General features: G+C 43.8%; 1 protein-coding gene across 3 annotated transcripts in view; it reads right to left on the minus strand.

Annotated features, from left to right (window-relative positions):
* The window catches only part of NSD2 (nuclear receptor binding SET domain protein 2), a 62,428-nt gene that overhangs the window by 13,784 nt on the left and 27,987 nt on the right, over positions 1-20,657 (minus strand). For all 3 annotated transcript variants that reach the window (XM_046656339.1, XM_046656338.1, XM_046656340.1), the window contains 9 exons: positions 19,447-19,571; positions 8,760-8,891; positions 7,540-7,663; positions 6,090-6,290; positions 5,089-5,268; positions 4,498-4,654; positions 4,153-4,358; positions 2,573-2,676; positions 643-912 (listed from right to left, as the gene is read on the minus strand). In XM_046656339.1, the coding sequence (XP_046512295.1) occupies positions 643-912; positions 2,573-2,676; positions 4,153-4,358; positions 4,498-4,654; positions 5,089-5,268; positions 6,090-6,290; positions 7,540-7,663; positions 8,760-8,891; positions 19,447-19,571 (1,499 nt within the window). The remainder of the gene's footprint in view (positions 1-642; positions 913-2,572; positions 2,677-4,152; positions 4,359-4,497; positions 4,655-5,088; positions 5,269-6,089; positions 6,291-7,539; positions 7,664-8,759; positions 8,892-19,446; positions 19,572-20,657) is intronic.

Consider the following 20,657-nt stretch of genomic DNA (forward strand, 5'->3'; position numbering starts at 1 on the left):
GCTACACTGCAAGAGTCTAGATGAATCAGCAATCAAGGCAGGTAGGGGAATGAAGCTGCTGAGGTTTTGCATGTTTCAAAGCAGCCTTTTTGCTGCTGATGGGGATCAGCCCTAGAAGAGACCTGGGGTCTGAGGCCGTCCACCCCTAGGCCATGCCCAAGCGTGGCAGAGCTGCGATGAGATAAGCAATTCCATTTGTCTCTTTCCGCACTGGATGCACATGGTAATTCAGTCTGAGAATGGAGGCAGACTGTGCGTGGTCTCCGGCATTTACCAGCAACTTGGTCCTGCTCTGTCCTGGATCTGCCTCTAACAAGAGCTGCCTCTTCACATCTGCTCAGTGATCCCTCCTGAGCATCCTGGCTGCTCATCTCTGAAAAGTGGTTACTTCACAGATCTTTCACTTCATAAGAACAACCATCGCAATTCTGACTAAGGCATGTTTTAAGGGAATTTATGAATTTTACTTTGATGGGTATCTTTCTTGTAACACTTTACAATATTCAATTGTAGTAAGTCAAAAAAAAAAATTTAAATACCATTCTTACATGAGTACAACAGCACAATAAGCAAATCTACATCTAAGTAACCAGCTGAACCATAATTTCTTAAAAGCCGGGAAGACAGGGGCATGGTACACACCTTTCTAATGTCCCTCTTGGCGACCAGGCCCCATCCTTTGCCGTCTGTCTTGATGATCTTGGTCTCAGGGTACTGGCGCTTGGTGAAACACTGGTTCTGGCAGTACTCTCCTGCAGGACACACCTGCGGGTGGCACTCAAACATCAGCATCCTGTTCAAACACTCCGAATCAAAGCCACAGGGATTCTCATCTGTGGGCTTACAGTTGCACTTCGGGATTTCGGAAATATCAGCTGTATAGATCTGGACTTTCCCGTAAGGCTTATTCACCTACAGGGAAAAAGTAAGCTGCCTTAGCCCACACATCAAACAGAGAGCTTCCTGATTGCCCTGCACATCACTCCTGCCACGCCACGCCCAGCCTCCTGGTGGTCTTTAAGCTTCAGAACCCAGCGGGGTCACGCAGGAGGGTCCCACAGCCTACACACTCATCACAACGGCCTCTTGCCCAGATCTCAGCAGGTGCTCCTCATAGCACAGGCGGCAGACAGGCCCATCCCTGACCCAGGAGCTTTAGAAGGCGAGCTGCAGTGCAGCTCCCATCCCAACACCCCCCTGTTCTTTAATCTTAGCATTTGTGTTCTTCCTTTATGAAAGAGAGCTGACATTTATCCAGTCGGGCTGTTGTCATGGTAAGAGAATCACATGCGACTGCTCAGCATAATGCAGGGCACCCAGCAAAAACCTGGTGAGACCCGCTCTCTTCTCAGCACTCCACACACACATCAGATCCCTGCTTACCGAGCACCCACAGAGGCACCCAGGGAGCTGGTGGTGAGCACCAGGGCACAGTCTCTGCCCTCATGAACTCACGCTTTATTATTAATGGAACAAGAACAACCAAACAATGAAGCAGCAGAGGGAACTGAAAAGACACTGAAGCAGAAAAGAATAATTCTAGGGAAAATGTGGTGAAAGACACCCTTTTCACTGCTGTGGTGTGACAAACTATGCAACACTTTGGAAAACAATCTGGAAATTGACCTCAACAATCTAAAAGTTTCATGCTCTTTGACCCAGTATTCTGTTTCTGGGATCTTATCCCAAAGATAATTCTAAATGCAGATTGGTGTAGAGAATGCATCCTTTACAAACAAAGATATTGATTACAGCCCAGATTTTAGGAGCAAGACTGAGCCCTTGACCAGCAAGAAGATGACCAGCACACGTGTGTTAAGAGGCAGCCAGGCCCTGGACAATAGGATATAGGTGGCACCAGCTCACCGAGTGCAAACAGCTGTGAGGAGGGCACTGCTCTATCTCAGAGCCATGCCCTGGCTACGCTTCCTCCCACACCGTGGAGACGTGTGGACACCAGCTTCCTGCTGGGGCTCCTGGGGTCACTGGAGTAAACACAGGGACTATATTCAGGAACACCCCCAGGCCTTCCTTGCTCTCCACACCCTCTGAGGTAGGAAGATCATTTTATCTCAGGGGCTCCAGCTGAACAAGCCACGATTCGGCTGAGCACTGGCCCAGGATGACCACCTCTCATCTGAGCTTGTCTGCAGTGCTTGGTGATGGCATGGTCCAGGACTTCAGCTGGTCCCTCAGCCCCTCCTGCTCCAGGCAGCCTGGACCCCCTGTCCTTCCAGCCTCATGCTGGCTATCAGGCTGAGCCTCATACTCTAAAGCAAAACCGAGACCTCCCATGCAGAAACCCTCTGCCCTGTACCCAGTTACCCTCGTGTAAAAGGACACACGCTTGATGGCGACAGCATCTGCTATCTGCCTATGACTTCTCATGCCACTGTCCACCCTGCGGCTACAGACAGCTCGCTCATGATGACCCTCTCACCCGCCACAGCCTGGGAATGAAGAGTCTGCATGCCTGAGAACCACTTACAACCCCCTCAGCAATTACTTAATCTGCATGCGCACGGACATGGCCCTCTGAGCAGCCTCCCAGAGCCTGCTGCTCTGACGTCACCTTAATATGCTTGTAGGGCGGGGGCTTGCGCTCATTCTCCTGTGTCTCTCTGGCTTCCCTTTGGAGTTTGATTTCACGAAAACGAGCTTCGGCTTCTTGTAGCGCTAAAGAGTCAATGAAATAGGAGTAAAAGATTTCAGCATGTAAATACACCTACCCTTTAAGCTCTGTATTTTAATGGTTTGCTCAAAGCTTTCATTTCACTGCTAAGTGTAGTTTCCAGTTTCCATAAAACTAGAGATTATGGAAAACTTTAAAAGGGCAGGAGTTTTTAAATGTTGCAAAATGTTTTAAGCAGAAGAGTGCTTGGAGGACGCCACTGGCTTAAGAACCCTGGGTGGTGCTTTGCGCCACCTCACTACAAGGAAGGGCCCCCAGGGGCAGGTTTCCGTTCTATAGCTTGCCACCCTCTGCTGTGATCTAATGACAAAGTACCAGGTATTAGTACTTAGGACTCACTGTCTGAAGACAGAAAACAAAAATGCAATTTTGTTCCTCTCAAGGAGAAAAAGGGCTCTGAGGGGTAAGCAACAGGCTGAAGCAAGAACAGAGGAACCATGAGCTACTAAGATGTGCCCAGGGAAGACAGCCCCACCTCAGCTCTGGGTGTGCTGGGGGCTTGCCTTGTGGCAGGCAGTCACCAGTCAGGTCACTTAATAGGTCTAGTTCCACAGGACTCCTGCATGAAGAGTCAGGAGATCGTGAAATCTTGACTTTACCACTTACCAGCTGACTTAACACTGAACACATTCAGCTACCACTCAATTTCAACATCTCTCTTAATACAATTTTTGAAAATCTTCTGATGCCTACCCATTCTCATTCAGACCTCTGAATGCCTACTGTGTGCTGAGGATCTGAAGGAGAGGAGAAGGCTCCCACTGCTCAGTGCAGCCTGCACCCTCTTTGCAGCTCATCAAGCCTCCTCGGCACCACCGACCACGACATGTTCCTGGCTCTCCCTGAACCAGCTGTGTGCACATGCTGCGATCTTCCCCTGCTGTCCTCACTCACTCCCAGCCCAGTGTAAACACCACTTCCTCCAGTCAAGTGGCCGCATTCCCATCCTGTCTTGTCACTTGAACAACACTGCATGGTCATTGCTGTCTCCCACCCCAGCTGTGGAATCGGGGGCAGGGCATCCTGTCTACCTGCCCACACCTGGCACCTTATGAAGACCCTGATGCCCAGTGTCTGCTGACAGGTAGCAGTGTCTGCTTGTGAGCCACTGCAAGCAGGAGCGTAAGGTCTAGACTGCAGGAAAGTTCCTCCACTCTCCATCTTACGGAAAAGCAAGCTATAAGGAATTTCTGCAAATTAGTACTAAAATAATTTCTCAAAAATAACTTTAATGCATTTTAGTGAAATTAATCAGAAGCCAATGTTACAAAAGTTATTAAACAGTGTATGTTATCCTATGCCTCAACAATCAGTTTGCAAACCTACTTTTTTCTAATTTAAAGTACAGCTAGAATGCTTAGTCTAGTGTTTTCTACAGAAATCAAACTTTCAAAAAGCAGAAATTAGGATTAGGAAAAAGCACCCGAGATCAGTGTTTCACTCCCTGGAAATCTCCGTACCGTTTTTGAAGACTCTTCCGATCCCTCTGACCCCCTGGTAGCGGCTGCCCCGGTCCCCCTCCATGTACGGGAACACTCGCGCCTGATGTGTCCAGTAATAATCTTTAGACCCAAAGAAAAACACAGGGAATTCTCCAATCTCGTGCTTCATTTTCTGAATATTTGGGGGAACATTTTTGGGATGGCAAACTTCTGCCGGCCACCATCTATTATAAATATTAAAAACAGGATTCACAGACTCTTCAGAGAGAGTGACAATAATTTCAACACTTTAAGCACTGTAAAGTAAAACGAACACATTTGAACAAGGAAAGACATAAAAGCAGAGGATTCTATGTATCACACCTGTAGTTCCCAAGTTTAACCCAAATAATATCTTGGAAGTGGAGCTTCTTGCCGGCCCTGCAGTCATTGCAGAACCAGCTGCCGTCGGGCATCTCGATGTTCAGGCAGTCAGGGTGGAAGGCTGCTGGGCAGGACTCGCAGCACAGAAGGCTTCCCCCTGCAAAGGAGGGCGGGCCAGCTTAGGTTTGTCTCATATGGCTCAGCCCAGATTTGCCTCTTCACAATCTACAGATACTACACATCTCTTAGATGTTAGTTTAAAAACAGTAATCTGTATATAAACACAAAAGCAAATTTTATATTTCACCACAAATAATTTCCCGTAAGTCTGAAATTATGATGGTTAATTTGGAAATATGTTATAATAATACATGTGAAAACACAGGAAAGATTATGAATATCAATACACACAGCTGGCTAAGCACAGAGCTCGCCCCCCACACATGGCTCTTGAGAATGTCCAGAAGAGCTGTGTATGTAGAGAAGCCGTGAGAAGCAGCACCCTTGAACCATTCAAATGATCCAACGGAATGACAATTTCGAACACCAGGCGGCAACATTTGGTGCGCAAACTTGCCGTCCCGCCCTCACCTTTGGAGCACACAAAGCACCAGCTCACATTGACGTGAGCATGATGCCTTTTCCCCTTCCGAGCAGTGAAGTGGCCCGTGCAGATTATGCTGTTGGAAGCGATCACCGAGCAGCCTGCTGCCAGACAAGCGTCCCCTCCATGATAGGCAACGGGGCAGCGAACACAGCGCATCATTTTACCTGAAGGCAAAGAGACATACGCTGGAGACCCCAACACAGTGAACAGGGCAACCAGAAACAACCACACCTCCATGAATTTAGAAAGCTAATGCTGAAATAAATGACGTATTTGACAAAGAAAAGAACTAGGATGGGGAAGGTAAGAATATTTAATAGACGTCATGAAAACACATTTCCTCAAGGCAAAGGTCCTTCAAAACCACGTTTGGGAAAAGGGTCAAGCATTTAAAATGCCATATTCTTAAATAAGGTCGACTAGGGTTGCTCAGCCTGGACACCATGGCATGTGAGGCCCATGGGGGACCACCCTGTGCACTGGAGCATGTTTAGCAGCATCCCTGGTCTCTATCCAGAGATGCCCCGAAAACATCCCCAGACGTGGCCAAATGTCCCCTGGAGGGCAAACTCGCCCCTGGTTGAGAGTCACTAGTGTCAAGAAGTAGAGATAACCTCCCATCCTCACAGCTAAAAACACGAAATAGTGCAGATATGATTTGCTTTTAAAATACTTTTCTCATATATGAAAGACCACTAAAACCAGAACAAACAGAATCTATCAAAATGGTTCAAAGGTCCTCTGTCCTAAAATTAAGAGTCTTTAAAATAACAGGGCAGGAAGAAGGGAGAATGGTGGGGGGCAGGCCCTTTGTTAAGAAAAACCCTAACCCAACCTGTGTGGAGTCAGTAACAGAAAAACAACTGTTATTCCAAATAAAAACTAAACATCCTTGGTGACAAGCCCAATAGCCACCATGCCCACCTTCCATGCACCTATGTGACCATAGTGAACCAACACTGAAGCTCTAAAGGTGCATCTGTACCTTTCGACGGTCTTGGGTTTGAAGGGTTCGAAGCATGGCAGCTCACACAGCTGTGGAGAGGGCAGCGAAAGCCTCGACTTTCAAACACAGTCAGAGGGTATTTTCTCACACAAGCTTCATGGTAAAATTTTCCACACTGAGATACGACACAGCGCTTAACGTCTGTCTTGTTCTCCTTACACACGAAACACGTGTGAATCCCTAACAAACGGTGAAAGATGGGCGGAGAGAGAAATGCAAAGAACAAAAAATAAATTGTAGATCCTAGGCCACTTGGATCAAGCGCCTCTCTGTGGGAGGTAGCCTGTGTTGCTAAAGCATCTGGCCATATTTCCAACCTTACTGACTAGTCCAAGCATGCTTCAGAAATAATCCAGCCCTCGAGGGTTACCTGGCTGCGATCTGAGCTCCAGCTTCACCTGGAAGACAGGAAAGTCTCTCTAGGCAGCCTAAGTGGGGACACCCACTCAACAAGAAGCTTGAAGGAAGGGACTCCTTTAAAGAAAGGTTTTAACTCTCACTCTTGAGATCAGTTAGCCAACTACAATGAAGAATCACTTAAAATTATAGGCAGGCAGGTGCCCCCAGAAGTCAGGTGGTGTTGTGTTGAATGGTCTTGACTTAGGGGAACTCCAGGTATCTTCCTGACCCAGGACATTTTCCGAGGAGAGCCAGGAGACCCTCAGGCCCGGCCAGTGGATAGGAGGTAGACAGTGACCACAGCTGTGCAGCCTGTCTTCCCATCATCCCCCAGACTGTTCTGCTGAAACCCAGTATGGCAGAACAAAAGCAATGATCACGCAGGGACAAGCACGGAGCCATTCTTTCTGCTAACACTGAAGCTCAGATTCACACTGCATCTCCACAAAGACTCCACATTCTTGTGAACTTCGGGGTTCTGTGACCAACTAGGTTACCTGTACTGATAATGCTGGAACCTCTGGTGCCAGGGCACCCCATGACAGCCACCCCACAGACAGAGCAAGGCTCACACTGCCCACGGGAAGGGGCATGGCAGAACCTGTGGCCTATGATCCCACCACTCTCCCATCCCCTTATGCTGAACTAAACTCTGAATGACACTTCTTCATTAAGGTAATAACACTGACCACCTGATGGAAGGTACCAAGGGGAGGGCATAAAATTGAAATCAGAGAGCAAACCGTGGGGGCCAAGAAGGGGTGAGCATGTCTGCCGGGGCAGGGCTGCAAGCACCCATGGGAGGTTAAGCACAGAGACAGGCAGTGAGGGGGTGGGCAGTGACTTGTTCTCTGCTGGTGTCAGGTCTCCAAAGGAAATAAATGCGTCAGGACGCACCTGTAAAGGCGGACCAGAGCACTCTTTGTGAAGGGAGCCTAGGAGGGAGACTCCAAGGCTGGAGGGGACGTCACAGAACTATCTGTCCTTGGGAACAAGCCTCGCATGAATTAAAAGCTACAACAAAACTTGCCTGAAGCACACTCGCTGCAGGTGAACCTCCCTTCTGGTCTCCGGGAAAGCCCAAGGCAAGCAAGGTGGAAAGCTCCGCAACAGGGGCCTTCGCAGAGCACGAGGCTGCCGGTCTTCTCACACAGCTGTGGGCGGAGAGGGGACAGCAGTGAAGCAACACCCAGCACAGCCCCTCTACACCCCTGTGCTACTCAGAGGAAGAGTTAAACATGCATGTGAGAAGCTGGCCTGAGCAGAACCCACAACACATCCGGTATCAGATTAACCCGGCGACAGGATACAGAAAGATATCCCTCAGCAACAGCAAAGGAAACAAACAGGATCAAAACCCTAAAGGACACACTCAAGAGGATTAAAATCAGATTTGAAAATCAAGAGAACTCATGCACATTTTCATCAGAAATCAAACTCATCCTAACGCAGTTGACAGGTACAGAGCTGACCAGCATTTCTCATGTATTGACAGAGGGGGCTTCCCCACAGCCTCTGGCAGCTATGAGTTCATCTCCATCCCACGGAGGGGCCGGGGCACAGAGAAGCTAAGTGACCAGCCCCAAGTCACTGTGGCAGAGGGACACTGACCCGGGCCTCTCCAGTGGGCCCAGCCTGCCTACCTGGTGTGCATGCCGGCAGTGAAACATCATCACAGCACCGGCCTCTTCCAACCACACAACGTTTTTTGTGGGAGTTTTTATTGCTGAGAAAGATTTGCCCTGAACTAACATCCACGCCAATCTTTCTCTACTTTTTAGTATGTGGGACATCAGAACAACATGGAGGCTAACAGAGCGGTATAGGTCCATGCCCAGGAACTGAACCCAGGCTGCCAAAGCAGAGTGCAAAGAACTTAACCACTAGGCCACCAGGGCTGGCCCATACACAGTTTTTACACACTTCAAAAAGTATATATGCACATCTGTGTGTATGTTATATATAATTTATACATGAGATCCTACACATGAATGGATGATGCTAACTGGGGCACTTAACCCCAGGATACAGCTGGCAGCTTAACACCTTCAAAACAAAAATTAGTGAGTGATGATGGGGTTGGGGGCAGAGGGGGTTTGCAGGGAACAGAAAATGCATCAAGACTCACTCCTATCTACTGGGACCCAGGTGGGTACTGTAAACGATGGATCAAATGGCTCCTCCCCTCACTTGACACACCTACCCCTCACCTGACATGCGTACTCTTCTCTTGACACACATACTCCTCACCTGACACACGTACTCCTTCTTGGCAGTTACTCCTCTTTCAGACTTTTTAGACGAGACGGACACTTCAGTTTGCGTTTCGTCTGCACTTTCATATGGGGACTCCAAGGGCTCGTCTCCCTGGCCATCTGATACCTACAGATGAAGGAGGTGGACGACAGTTCACTAGTCGCAGAGAGCAGCGGTGGTCACATGACTTCAGAGACACGCCACCCCCCCACTCACTCACTCACACACACACACACACACACACATGCGCACACGTTTTCTGAACACTCGCCGAGTAGTGCCAGTTATTTATTGCAAATGTACATCAACTGGTTTTTGTGACAATACAACTTGTCAATAAGCTGTGCAGAAATTCAAAACTGGACTTTATTCTGCTTAGTATTTAGTCTATATATGTATATAAGAGGCATAACATTTAACATTCTCTTAATATTCCTTAAAAATGAAGTAACTTATGAAAACCCAATTTGCTCTAATAGGTGACCTAAGACAGGCTTTGGGACCAAGAATCTTGACCTTTCTTACCCGATCTGTTAAGGTCCAACTATTTTAAGGTAAGAGAAACATGTTAATACCAAATGAATTTTTGAAAGAACCAAAGTGCGATGTCAAAACGTAAGCCTTTACACCTCATCTTGCTCAACTCACTTCTGCTGTGGTAGAGACTGAACAATTTCAGAAGCAGGTGCATATACAAGAGTGCTCACCCAAAGGTCAGGAAACAGTTTTCCAGACTTGTCGTCGCACCTGTAACTAACTGACCATCCTTTCTCCTGGTCCTCCCATCGCCTATTTTCCCCACCAGAGGGGTAAGGTGGGAGAAGGCAAGGTCAAATGAGACGACTCTTTTAAACGTGAGGCTAAGCAAAAGGCCTGGGAGAAAGACAGGGAATCGTGAGGCTAAGCAAAAGGCCTGGGAGAAAGACAGGGAATCTGTGAGCAAATGAAATGACTCACAGATCGTATTTCATCCATCTCGCCTTCATTCATCAGAGATCATTAAGACTGGGCTAAAAGCTCTGCCTCATCGTTGTACACAGCATTTTCCCTTTACTTGACCAGCAATAATCAATCTTTAAATAGAAATCAATAAATCTTTAATTAGAAATCTTCCTTGTATATCAAATTCAGATGTTTTTAAAAAAAAATACTAAAAACACATTTAGTATTTATCTGATGTTAGGTAAATAAATGTTGAAAATTTTTCAACAGAGCAAAAGTATAAACTACATTTCCTGTACACCTCAATAATCACAAGTAATCATGTTATAAGCTTGCTATTTGCCAGTGAACACAAAGCTAGAAACTGAAATTGGGCCACATTTAAAAAAAACAAAAACAAAAACCAAACCCCACCAGGCAATCCACCCAATTCTGTAGCCTTATCAACAACCTTTTTCCAGATTTAGCTCACTGAAATTACAGGAAGTAGAAGGAAAAAACCCAATAAACACAGGGTTTTTTGCTCACTTAAAATTGGTTTCAGAGGGTTGACTTCTTTTGAGTGATTTGTTGGCTCTGACTGGAGTCTGTGGCAGGGTGACAGGTGTGTGGGCCCACTGTTCCAGCTTCACTACTCTATGTGTGACACATCCCACAACACAGTATCAAGAGAAAGCAGCCTTTTAAATCTGATTTCCTCACCTTTGCCGGGAAGATGGAAACAGTGTGAATGAACACTAAATTACAGGGGTCTCACATTGTAAGGTTTTGTTACTATGAGGCTGCCCAGATGGAGCCACCATGGTCCACAGCCCCTCCCTATCAGCTCGCCTCCTGCTACTTTAACATTTACATCCAGAAAGAAGGCAACTTGAAAAAATGCTCTGAGTTCAAACCCCAAATTTAACATGTCCATCAGAGAAGGGGTCACAAATGGGAGCTGAAGACTTGGAGGCATGACTGCAGTGGGCGCTAGGGGAGCCCGGGGCATCCGGAAGACCAGCTACACGCCTGGGCCCTGGCCCCACTCAAAGAGTAACCCACATGGCTGCCCAAGGCTGACCATCTGACGGAGGAACCGAAGCCCAAAGAAAGAGCCCTCATCATGGGCTCAAGGGGAGAGAGGCCAGTGTCCTGCCCACCAACCCATGTTCTTCCTTCAGCGTGGCTGGAACAAATTTTAAAGCTAAAAAAAAAAAAAGGGAGAAAATGCATGGAGAGAAAGACAGAAAACACAGACCAGTCCTGGGTCAAAGGAAGGAACAGCACCTTTTATTTAAGATTTACAGAAAAGTTAGCACGTTTCCACTTGGAGATATTTCCTAAATTAACAAAGTCTATTTTGAGGAAATAAACACTGAATACATATTTTGAATGGAAATATAAATGTTAAAGACACACATGAGGCTCGTTTCCTGATTGGGGTCTAAGATACACATACAGAATACAGACCTTACAATATTACAGTCCATGACACAGATTGCAGGAGATTCCGACTTTCACCCCACCAAACCCCTTCCCAGCAACTGACAGACAACTAGCACACAGTCGGGGGGATCCAAGGGCTCTCCGCTCGGCAAACCACCCAAGCGGAGTGGTTTTGCAAGAAGAGCAAAGTAGGCAGGGCACCACACCAGCACGCCTTACTCCAGCTGCAGGCTCCACCTCCATGTGCACCAGGTGACGGTACTTACTCGGAGATGCCGTGTGTGAAAGTGACACATTCACCTGTACAGTCCCAACACAGTCCCAAATCTCAGTCTACGACATCTACGGTCTACTCCATATCCAATAGGATGCATTTGGAAAAAGAAAAATGTAGTAACTGAACGGACACAGACTCTGTCAAGAACTTTCCCGTTGCTTCCCGAATCCAACAAAGCCACGCTTGCAGCACTGATTTCCAAGCAGCTTAGTTCCTGACTTTTCAAAGTTTTCTTGAGTCTGAAAATACTTTTTCTACTCTCTACTCAGTATCGATAGTATCAAATTGCCTGTTTGCCTTAGAAATACATTATTTTATGGGCAGGGAATGCAATCTCCTTCATATATATTACAGGGGTTTTTCAAGATGATATTAATGAACATAATGTAACCTAGTGAACACATTTGAACCAACTTCTAGAAACGATGTAACCATTTAGGGTGACTTATGCAAATCCCAGGCAGGTGCTCCTTGCTGTGACTGGAAAGCAGTCCCCTACGCCTCAGATGATGTTATACATAGTGAATTTTTAATTTTTTGACAAAACAAATCCCTTCACAAGTTGAATACTACATCATTTTTGAAATACAGTTACAGACCTTGAACAATAAATATTTCTATAAACCAACATATTTTCATGTTTAAGTTACTCTTTTGTAAAGGAAGAAATAGATAACTAGAAGTACTTTCACATAGTATTTTGGATTTACAAATGATAAGAATCCTGTGCTCAGCAGATTTAATGAGCTTAAAATCAAAGACTAATCTCGAACAGGTCTTCCAAGCAGGCATCACAGTGAAATAATGGAGTGGAATTAAAATAATTTTTAAATTAGTAATGCAACACCTAAAATACTACAATTCATAACTTTTACTAAAGTGACCCTTCTAGATGACACAGACTAGAACTTTCCTAGCTGCCCCTAAATCCTAGGGCTAGGTCTGAGTTGTTGAGAACACACAAATCTCCAGTTCACACAGCATCACTGTGCTCACACCCACCTTCTGACCTCGGCAGCTTCTGTGTAGTCCAACAGCCCCAGAAGGTGCCAGCGAGAACCATGTGGCTGCTGCTCCAGATTCAAGGCCAGTTCTCATCACAGGTAAAATGAGTTTCTGAAATGTCCTAACAACCCAACTTTGTCCAAACTGTGTCCTCGGCAGTGGCCATCCCGTAGAGAATGGGCTGTGGCGGGCCAAGGCTGGCCGGCAGCAGGCAACAGACTGTGCTCTGCCTGTCGCAGACTTGAACACAGTAACAAAACTCCTACAGTCGCTTCAGTTAGTATCTGCAGCTAAGCAAACGCCCTCCTGCTGGGCCAGGCCACTCCCACCCCCACCCTAGTCATTTCTTGAAGATACCAACATGCCTGAATGGTTAGCATGTTTCAACATATATGCCAAAGAATTATATGCAAAATCCCAACTACATGAGGCCAGAAAAAATTATAAATGTGGATCTAACATGCAACTATGTAGTTACAAGAGCATCTAAGATGACGAGGTCTGGTGGGTTCTTAAACTGACACTGAGTGCCGCTGGCTGTTGGAGGGACGCCCTCGCTGGTGAAAACGCCCCAAAGGGAGCATGCCCCTTACCCAGATGGTACATAGAATAAGATGGATACAATGCATGTAATTTTCCACCTGCTAAGGACAGTCAATTGATTGTCACTGACAGTAACTATTCATTTTAAAAGCATAAAATGCTACAGTTTCACACTAAGTCAAAAGGGCTCTCATCCAGTCTATGTACAAACGTCTACCTAACCAGAACAACCTTAAAAATGAATTTAAAGAGGCTAGATATGTTTGAGAAGCATGTTAAGTTAGAAATCAAATGAACAAGAAATCAAGTAAACTTGCCAAAGATACAGCGATTATATTTTTCATCTACGCTTTCAGACAGGAGGGAAGCCTCAGCTTTCGACCGGTCTTCTCGCACACCTCAGGCCCACACGCTGTGTTTATGTAAGTTACCAAAGCATCACTTGCCAAGCACTCTTCTTTCTACTGGACTGGATCAGATGAACGGAGGACTTTATTTAAAAACACTTATACTGCTATTGAAATGATGAACAAAATCACAACTCAGAGTCTGCCACAGCAAACCCAATGTCCACTCACATCAGGCTTTGGGCCAAGAACAATCTCAAGGGCATTTTTTAATCACTTTAATTTTATACCCTTACATGGATATATTTTTTGCTTTGGGAACTAGATAATTTACAGTCTTACTTTTCTTCTTTTTCAGAAAATTTCAAAGACAGATTCTCAGCAAGTATTAGAGTCACCTGCCATTGGGCAAACATTGGCTCTGCTTTGCCCTCAAGTCTAGCCATTCTCACACACCTTTGGTCACAAATCTTGGGCAAGCAGGTCAGGGCCAAAGAGACTATGAGAGTAACAAACTTGTTACTGACAAGTTTTGTCTCAAGAGTTTTCCTCATTCTTTCTTCTAGTGTATTCAGCTGTTAACATCCCCAACTACATAAACCTCTTGAAATGGCCGTACCCTTGTCCAAATCTCCAATCCCTGAGTACTCCATTTTAAATCTTCCTGTGCACCTGTGTGAACTTTCAATGAAAACCACAGAACCAGGTACATCTAAAGCCGGGGATGACCTTACAGAGATTGTCTTTGAAGTAGGCTAACCTTCCTTGGAGGAGGTGGGACAGATGGACTCCTCCACACACTGCACAGAGCCACCCTTTGCTTTATGTTCATAAGCTTTGCTTCCTTGTCCTGAAACTTCGCTTAGGTTTCTTGTTGGTTTTTAGAAACATCCTCTTAAAAATACTGGGGTTATTTTGAGTTGGGAAATATAATGGATACTAAAGCGAGTACTGAGATGCAACCACACCTAAATTCATCACAACTGAAGAACCGACACTTAACTTTTGTATTAACTCTGAAGAAAGGCCACAAGGGAGACAGGAATCTATCTATAGCAGGTGGGCAGTTTAAACGACACACCTACTGCCAACACACGCACTTACTTAAGGTGCTACTCTATTACAATGGAGTACTTTCATTTTTAGAACAGCTACAACATAACTTGTGTATATTCAGACAAGTTTTCACCTCTTGCAAATGCCTCATCTTTTATCCTAGAGAGCTCCTTCTCATAGTTACCTCCCCTTACCAGGGACAAATGTCGTATATGGAAGATGGTTTGAAGCAAGTCAATGTGATCATTACAACGATTCTATGTACAGCATAAGCAAAATTCATCTCAATAACAGGCAGTTCAAATGACTTAAGACTAGAATGTACTGGTGTTATCTTGACTTCTTCAGGAAATGAAGGAATTCCATGTTAAATTAGTAGCATAATGAATTTTCGTACTCTTGCAGACAAACTATTGCTCATCCCTAAGCTTTTTCAAAACAGTAGTCCTTTCCACTCACCTCCTTCAGGAAGCCATGGGTGGAGCCTCTCATGAACTCCACTCCTCCACCAGCATCCCTCAGCAAGACCACTACTGGCATTTGGAATAGGACAATCTTGCCATATGTGGGTCTGTCCCTCTCACTGCAGGATGCTAAGTACACCTGCTTCTGCCTGCCTGGTCACCTTCCCAAAATCCCCAGGAGGACGATGCCTCCTCCAGTTGCGAAACACTACATAATGCCCATCCTTGTCCCCCCATCCACCCCTATGTACTCAGCTGATACTAATTTTATACTGCTCTTGTAGGCATACCGTCCAGTCATTTTAACAGTTCTCACTTTCATCATAGAGAGGAAAGCACCTATTCGTTGGCTGACTTCTAATGTAGCTATCACATAGCAGTAGCTGGCTGGCCATCTGCTCAAAATCATGACTATAATTTCAAATAAAGTCTCTCAATTCCTGTCAAAGGCCTTTCAAGCTAGAGTCGTTACTTTGGGTGAACATTTCTTGAACTAGGGCCATTTTTGTATCACCTTTTTTCACAGTCTTTAATTTAGTGACTGTTTTTTTTTGAGAATCCTACATTATTCATGAGCTTTTTCATGTCCTTTAGGAACAGCATGACTTAGACCGTCTTTGAGGCCATAGATCCAATTATTTTTGAGCAGAGCCACCTCACCAGCCCTCAGTCACAGTCCAGTACCCTCAAATGTCACTCAAACCCAGTGTTTGCCACTTCTTGGTTTATTTTATCCCCACGTGCATAATGCAGTCAAGAGGATTGCTTTTCATGCCAAAGCAAAATTTATACTTTTGGATAAAAAGGGAATGATGGTGATTTTATTAATTTTATTGTTATAACCATTATTGTCACAATAGCGAACCACTGAGTCCTTGCAAGGCGCCAGGCACCCTAAGTGTCTTACATGCGTTACATTACTTAATGGTTTAGAACACAAGTATTAGTCAGAAACTTTCATTAAAGGTAAAACACATCTGGAGAGTCTGCTGGGAATGAACCAAGTGCTATTAACATGGTAACATGAATAGCACTCCTTCTGCCTCTATGAGCTGAAGGGCACGTGAGGCCTTTTCCTCATCATGCAAACATGCGGACACCCTGGGGCACAACCCCAGAAGGTCACCCAGATTGAGACATTTAACATGATGGCTGATGTTCTACAAAAGAACTGATGAAGTGGTTGGTGTAAATAACCTGATTATGGTATCCCCTAGATATTAGTCTTTGAATCAAAATAGTAGAGTTAAATGGTTCACAATGATACTGTAAATTATATTTTTTCCTACAAATTTACTATATCTAGTGTCATAGTAAAACTGTTTAGTAAAAAAGGACAGAATCAAAACTCTTCCTGCCTTTTATGTTGGAAATTAGTTTCATATCTACAGTACTGAATACATTCCATTGGCAATGAGAATAGGTGACAAGGACTCCTTTTAATGTGTGCTATTTGTTCTGGTTTTGAAGGTACAGATGCTGACATTTTTCAATAAAAATTCAGTAAGTTATGAACTATAGGAGAAATATGACCTTTAACAAGACTAACCCCTTCAGTAGGGCATCCTTGTCAAAGGTCCAGGACAGCCCCTGATTGAAGGGCATCCTTTCAATTTGAAATCTACATTGATCACTAGAATATGAACGTGTTTCTACTATGAGATGAATGTGATTGGTTAAATGGCCTTGATTAGGTATCTTACCTTGGTCTTAAAATTTGTTATCTGTTTTCTTCATTGTATGTGTTTATTAATACCAGTAAAAACAGATTATCACACATCTTCCATAAAATGATTGTGATAGGAATGTCACTTAGTGTGTACGATGATACCACCTGCAGCAGACATCTTGGAATATTACATCATTTTAAGTGCAGTACAGGGCAGCTGAGTTCAAATCCAACTTGACTGATGTGGGCTCCCATAAAAGCTGTTACCAGTGAAGGCGAAAAAAATAAGAATTTGCTCTACTAAGGGAATAAGAAATGAAGTTACAAAACACTTAAATCACAGTAATTCCTTCACAGGCCTCTGTCATGCAAGTGGGTAATTTTAATCCATCCTCTTCATTAGGGTGATGTAGTATTACGTAATAATTATACTAATATAAATTTTATTTATCACATATACTTTTTTTGAGAAGAATTTAAGCCACCACATGATCAAAAATGTCTTAAAATACCAACCAAGTGAAAATTCCTTATTTCAATCAAGGGTAAGGAAGGAAGGCAATACAAACATGCAAAGGGCATGTGACCCAAATTAGGGGCCAGCATGAACCCCCCAAACAGCAACTCCCATGGTTGCCTAACTTCCATCAGAATCAAACCCTGTGGTTTACAGGATGAACTTTATAACACTACACTTTACCTCACGCTGAAAGGGATTCAGCATGGTATACACTGTAAACGCATACTGTCATTCAGTAGTTAATACATAATAGGTAAGCCTTTTGGTTCACCTAAAGTGGTTTTAACAAACGGTATAATTCTGTAAAAAATGAACTCTAGTGGAAGATTTATATAAGCCACACAAAAGTGGCCTGATGGAAAAAGCCTAGTAATTTAAATCTTTTTTATAAGGAACAGAATGCACACTAAGTGATCTAAGGGATCTATGTATCACCTTCAAAATGCAGGAAGGTATATGATTTTAATGTAGTTAATATATAATATAAATGTATTTAATAATCTATCCATTTCTGAAGTTATAAAGAATCAAAAATCAATTAACTCTAATATTATAAAATGCTTCATCTGAGTCTTCCTAAGTTCAGAACAAATGTCTAAGCCAGAAGGATTAAACTCACCCTGGTCAAAATGAGTCTCAGGCTATTAGGCATGTCTACCCAATGTATTTCCATATCTGCCCTGCCAGCTGTGCCCTCAGGTGCTACTCTAAATCCAAGCCATTAACACACACGACTTAGGATCAGGAACAACAGACAAGATTTCAGCAGCCTCAGCGTTTTTCTTTCAATTCTATCTGACAACAGTATAAGTAAAAACTCAACCAAATAAGTGGACCAAAATATGATGCAAGAAAAACTCATTAAAAATGTTTTTAAACAAAAAAGCCAACTTAAGCAAAAGGGTCTATGGAATTGAAACATCTTATTTTTAGTATTCTTCTTCTTTAGAATTGCAGACCACCTTTCATTTAATTTTTTAGGATACTAATCTGCACTTGGACAAGAAAAAGAGGAAAAATATTTTGTAATAGAATTTGCCTTTTCACGTTTCAATAAGCTTCTAGAAGTTTAGTGAAGAATTCTTACTGCATTTTTTGGGTGTGCCCAAATGTAAGAAACATTTAGTTACCCTCGCATACCAAACTATAAGAAAGCCCCAGTCCCGCACATGTGAGCAGCTCCTCACCACTACTGAGCTGGCTCAAGTCCCTGAAGAAAACCCTACTCAGAGGAGGGCTCTGTATTTGCAAGATCACTGAAGATTCTGAGCAACGAGCTGCAGAGCTCTCCACACCTCATCAGATTGCCTGGTCCCTGGGCTTCAGCGAGGGAAGACACCTCACACTGGAAGGCCCATCTCTCGTCTAACAGGAGGAAGCAACTGAGGCTGAGAGAGCAGGAGAAGGCCCAGTCCTCACCAGGGATCATGGCAGAGACCAGGTCAGAAGTGCCACCTGCTGACCCAACAGGGTGAGGAATCTATCCACTCCCTGCCTTACTACCCTGTTGCAAAAAAGCCCAACGTTAGCATCTCCTCATAAATATTCTAAAAACAGGACTCATGTTGCCAAAGAGAAAAAGAGAATCACAGGGAACAAAATAACTAGGAATTAAAACCTGAAAATAAGTTTCTTGGGCAATCACTGAAATCAGGAAAACAAAACTCCCTCTGGACAAAAAAGTGTCCTCCCTGCATTCTGAGGCTCATGTTTGTTTTGTTTTTAGGAATGGCAAAGACTTTAGATTTGATGATGAAGTCTAGATGTCTTCAAACAATGATGGTAATAGCCTCAAATAGCTATTATTTTGTTATTATATATTTTGCAAGTCCAGAAAATAGGAGTCATTTTACCATGGTAGTTCTGACTCACTTCAACACTCAAGTATCTAAGAATATGCCAGAATTTAAAAGATCAAAGCCACGGAACATATAAGGAGGTTCCTCTGTGAGCCTAGGTCCAGAAGCCACAGGACTCCGGTATAGCATGTGAGCCACCCTTCATCCCACCTAGGGTGAGTGCACAATGACCAGAGTCAGCTCAAATGACACAGTGTGTCATATGAAGACCAAAGCAGACTTAGTTTCGTGTGAAAAATTACAACATGAGAGCTAAATAGAACACAACATTTTTAAGACAGATTTCGAGAACAATTAAATGCGTCAATAATAAAGTATATCCACGTACATTTATACATACACTGTGTGCATGTGTGTATATTTATATTTGAAGTGCTCATATAGACTAAAATAGTGATTTTTTCCATTTCATGACTTTTACATAGTTGAGAGAACCTAAAACTCACCTACATTTCTGGAGAACACCAATGTTATGCTTATTAAGTCTGACCTTTACTCACGCTTCAACATGGGTAACTAAGTGGCCTTCATACGAACGCCATGGTTATCATTATTATTATTATTATTTTACCTCATTCTCAGTTAAGGATGCAGAAGGAGATGAACTTTTGCTAAACGCAAGAGCTGAAGACGCTGCTGCAGAAGCCCGATTTCGTTTCTTCAGTGGTTTGCATGCGTCAGACAGATGTTTCGTTGCTGTAAAATAATTTTGGTTTACAAAGTAAATTTGAAATCTTAAACCCTCAATGTCTTTACTGTTTTAAAATTACTCCTCTAATAAATGAAGTTCTAAAGATGAACCTCCTGGGCTCCTTTGTCATACTAAGGGCTTAGCTCCTCATTGTGGAAAAATCTGAATGTAAACAAAGGCAGACAAACTATACAATGAACTCCAATGCCCTCGCTGCCTGGTCCCCAAAACCATTAGCATAGGGCCACCACGGCTCCATCCATACCTGGGTCCCCTCCCCCTGCCAGGTTCTTCTGAAGCAAATCACAAATATCATTTCACTCATAAAAAGTTCAGTACATATCTCTAAAACATAAGGTTTTACATATAACCATAATACTACTATCATACTTAAATGTAACAATCCCTTTATATCATCAAATATCCACTCAGTGTTCATAATCCTCACAAATGTCTTTTTAAGTTTGTTTGATTTTTTTTTTTTTTTGAGGAAGATTAGCCCTGAGCTAACTACTGCCGATCCTCCTCTTTTTTCTGAGGAAGACTGGCCCTGAGCTAACATCTGTGCCCATCTTCCTCTACTTTATACGTGGGATGCCTACCATAGCATGGCTTTTGCCAAGCGGTGCCATGTCCGCACCCGGGATCCGAACTGGCGAACCCCAGGCTGCTGAGAAGTGGAACGTGTGAACTTAACCGCTGCGCCACTGGGCCAGCCCCTGTTTAATTGATTTTTAAAAACCCGTACACACCTCATGCAAAACAAGGAAAATAGAGCCATTTGCAATCTTCATGTACTCATTCTCCCCTGAATATTTTTTTTCCTTTCTCATTAAGAGTTGGAGATGGTAAGCTTTTTTTTAACAAACTACCAGACAGATACATCAAACAGATAATTGATGAAAGTTAAAAGACAGCCTGACTCTCCTTTCCATTGCTTTGACAGTTATTTTTCACAAACATTTAAACTAGTTTCTTCAACACGTCAAACAGAAAACTAGCCATTATTTTTACTTTTAGCTAATATACACAAAGAATCAGATACTGAAAATTGGTGGAATTTATAGCAACAAATTGGTGCCATCAAGTAA

This window comes from Equus quagga, chromosome 3 (assembly GCF_021613505.1).
Source record: "Equus quagga isolate Etosha38 chromosome 3, UCLA_HA_Equagga_1.0, whole genome shotgun sequence".
Taxonomy (NCBI): Eukaryota; Metazoa; Chordata; class Mammalia; order Perissodactyla; family Equidae; genus Equus; species Equus quagga.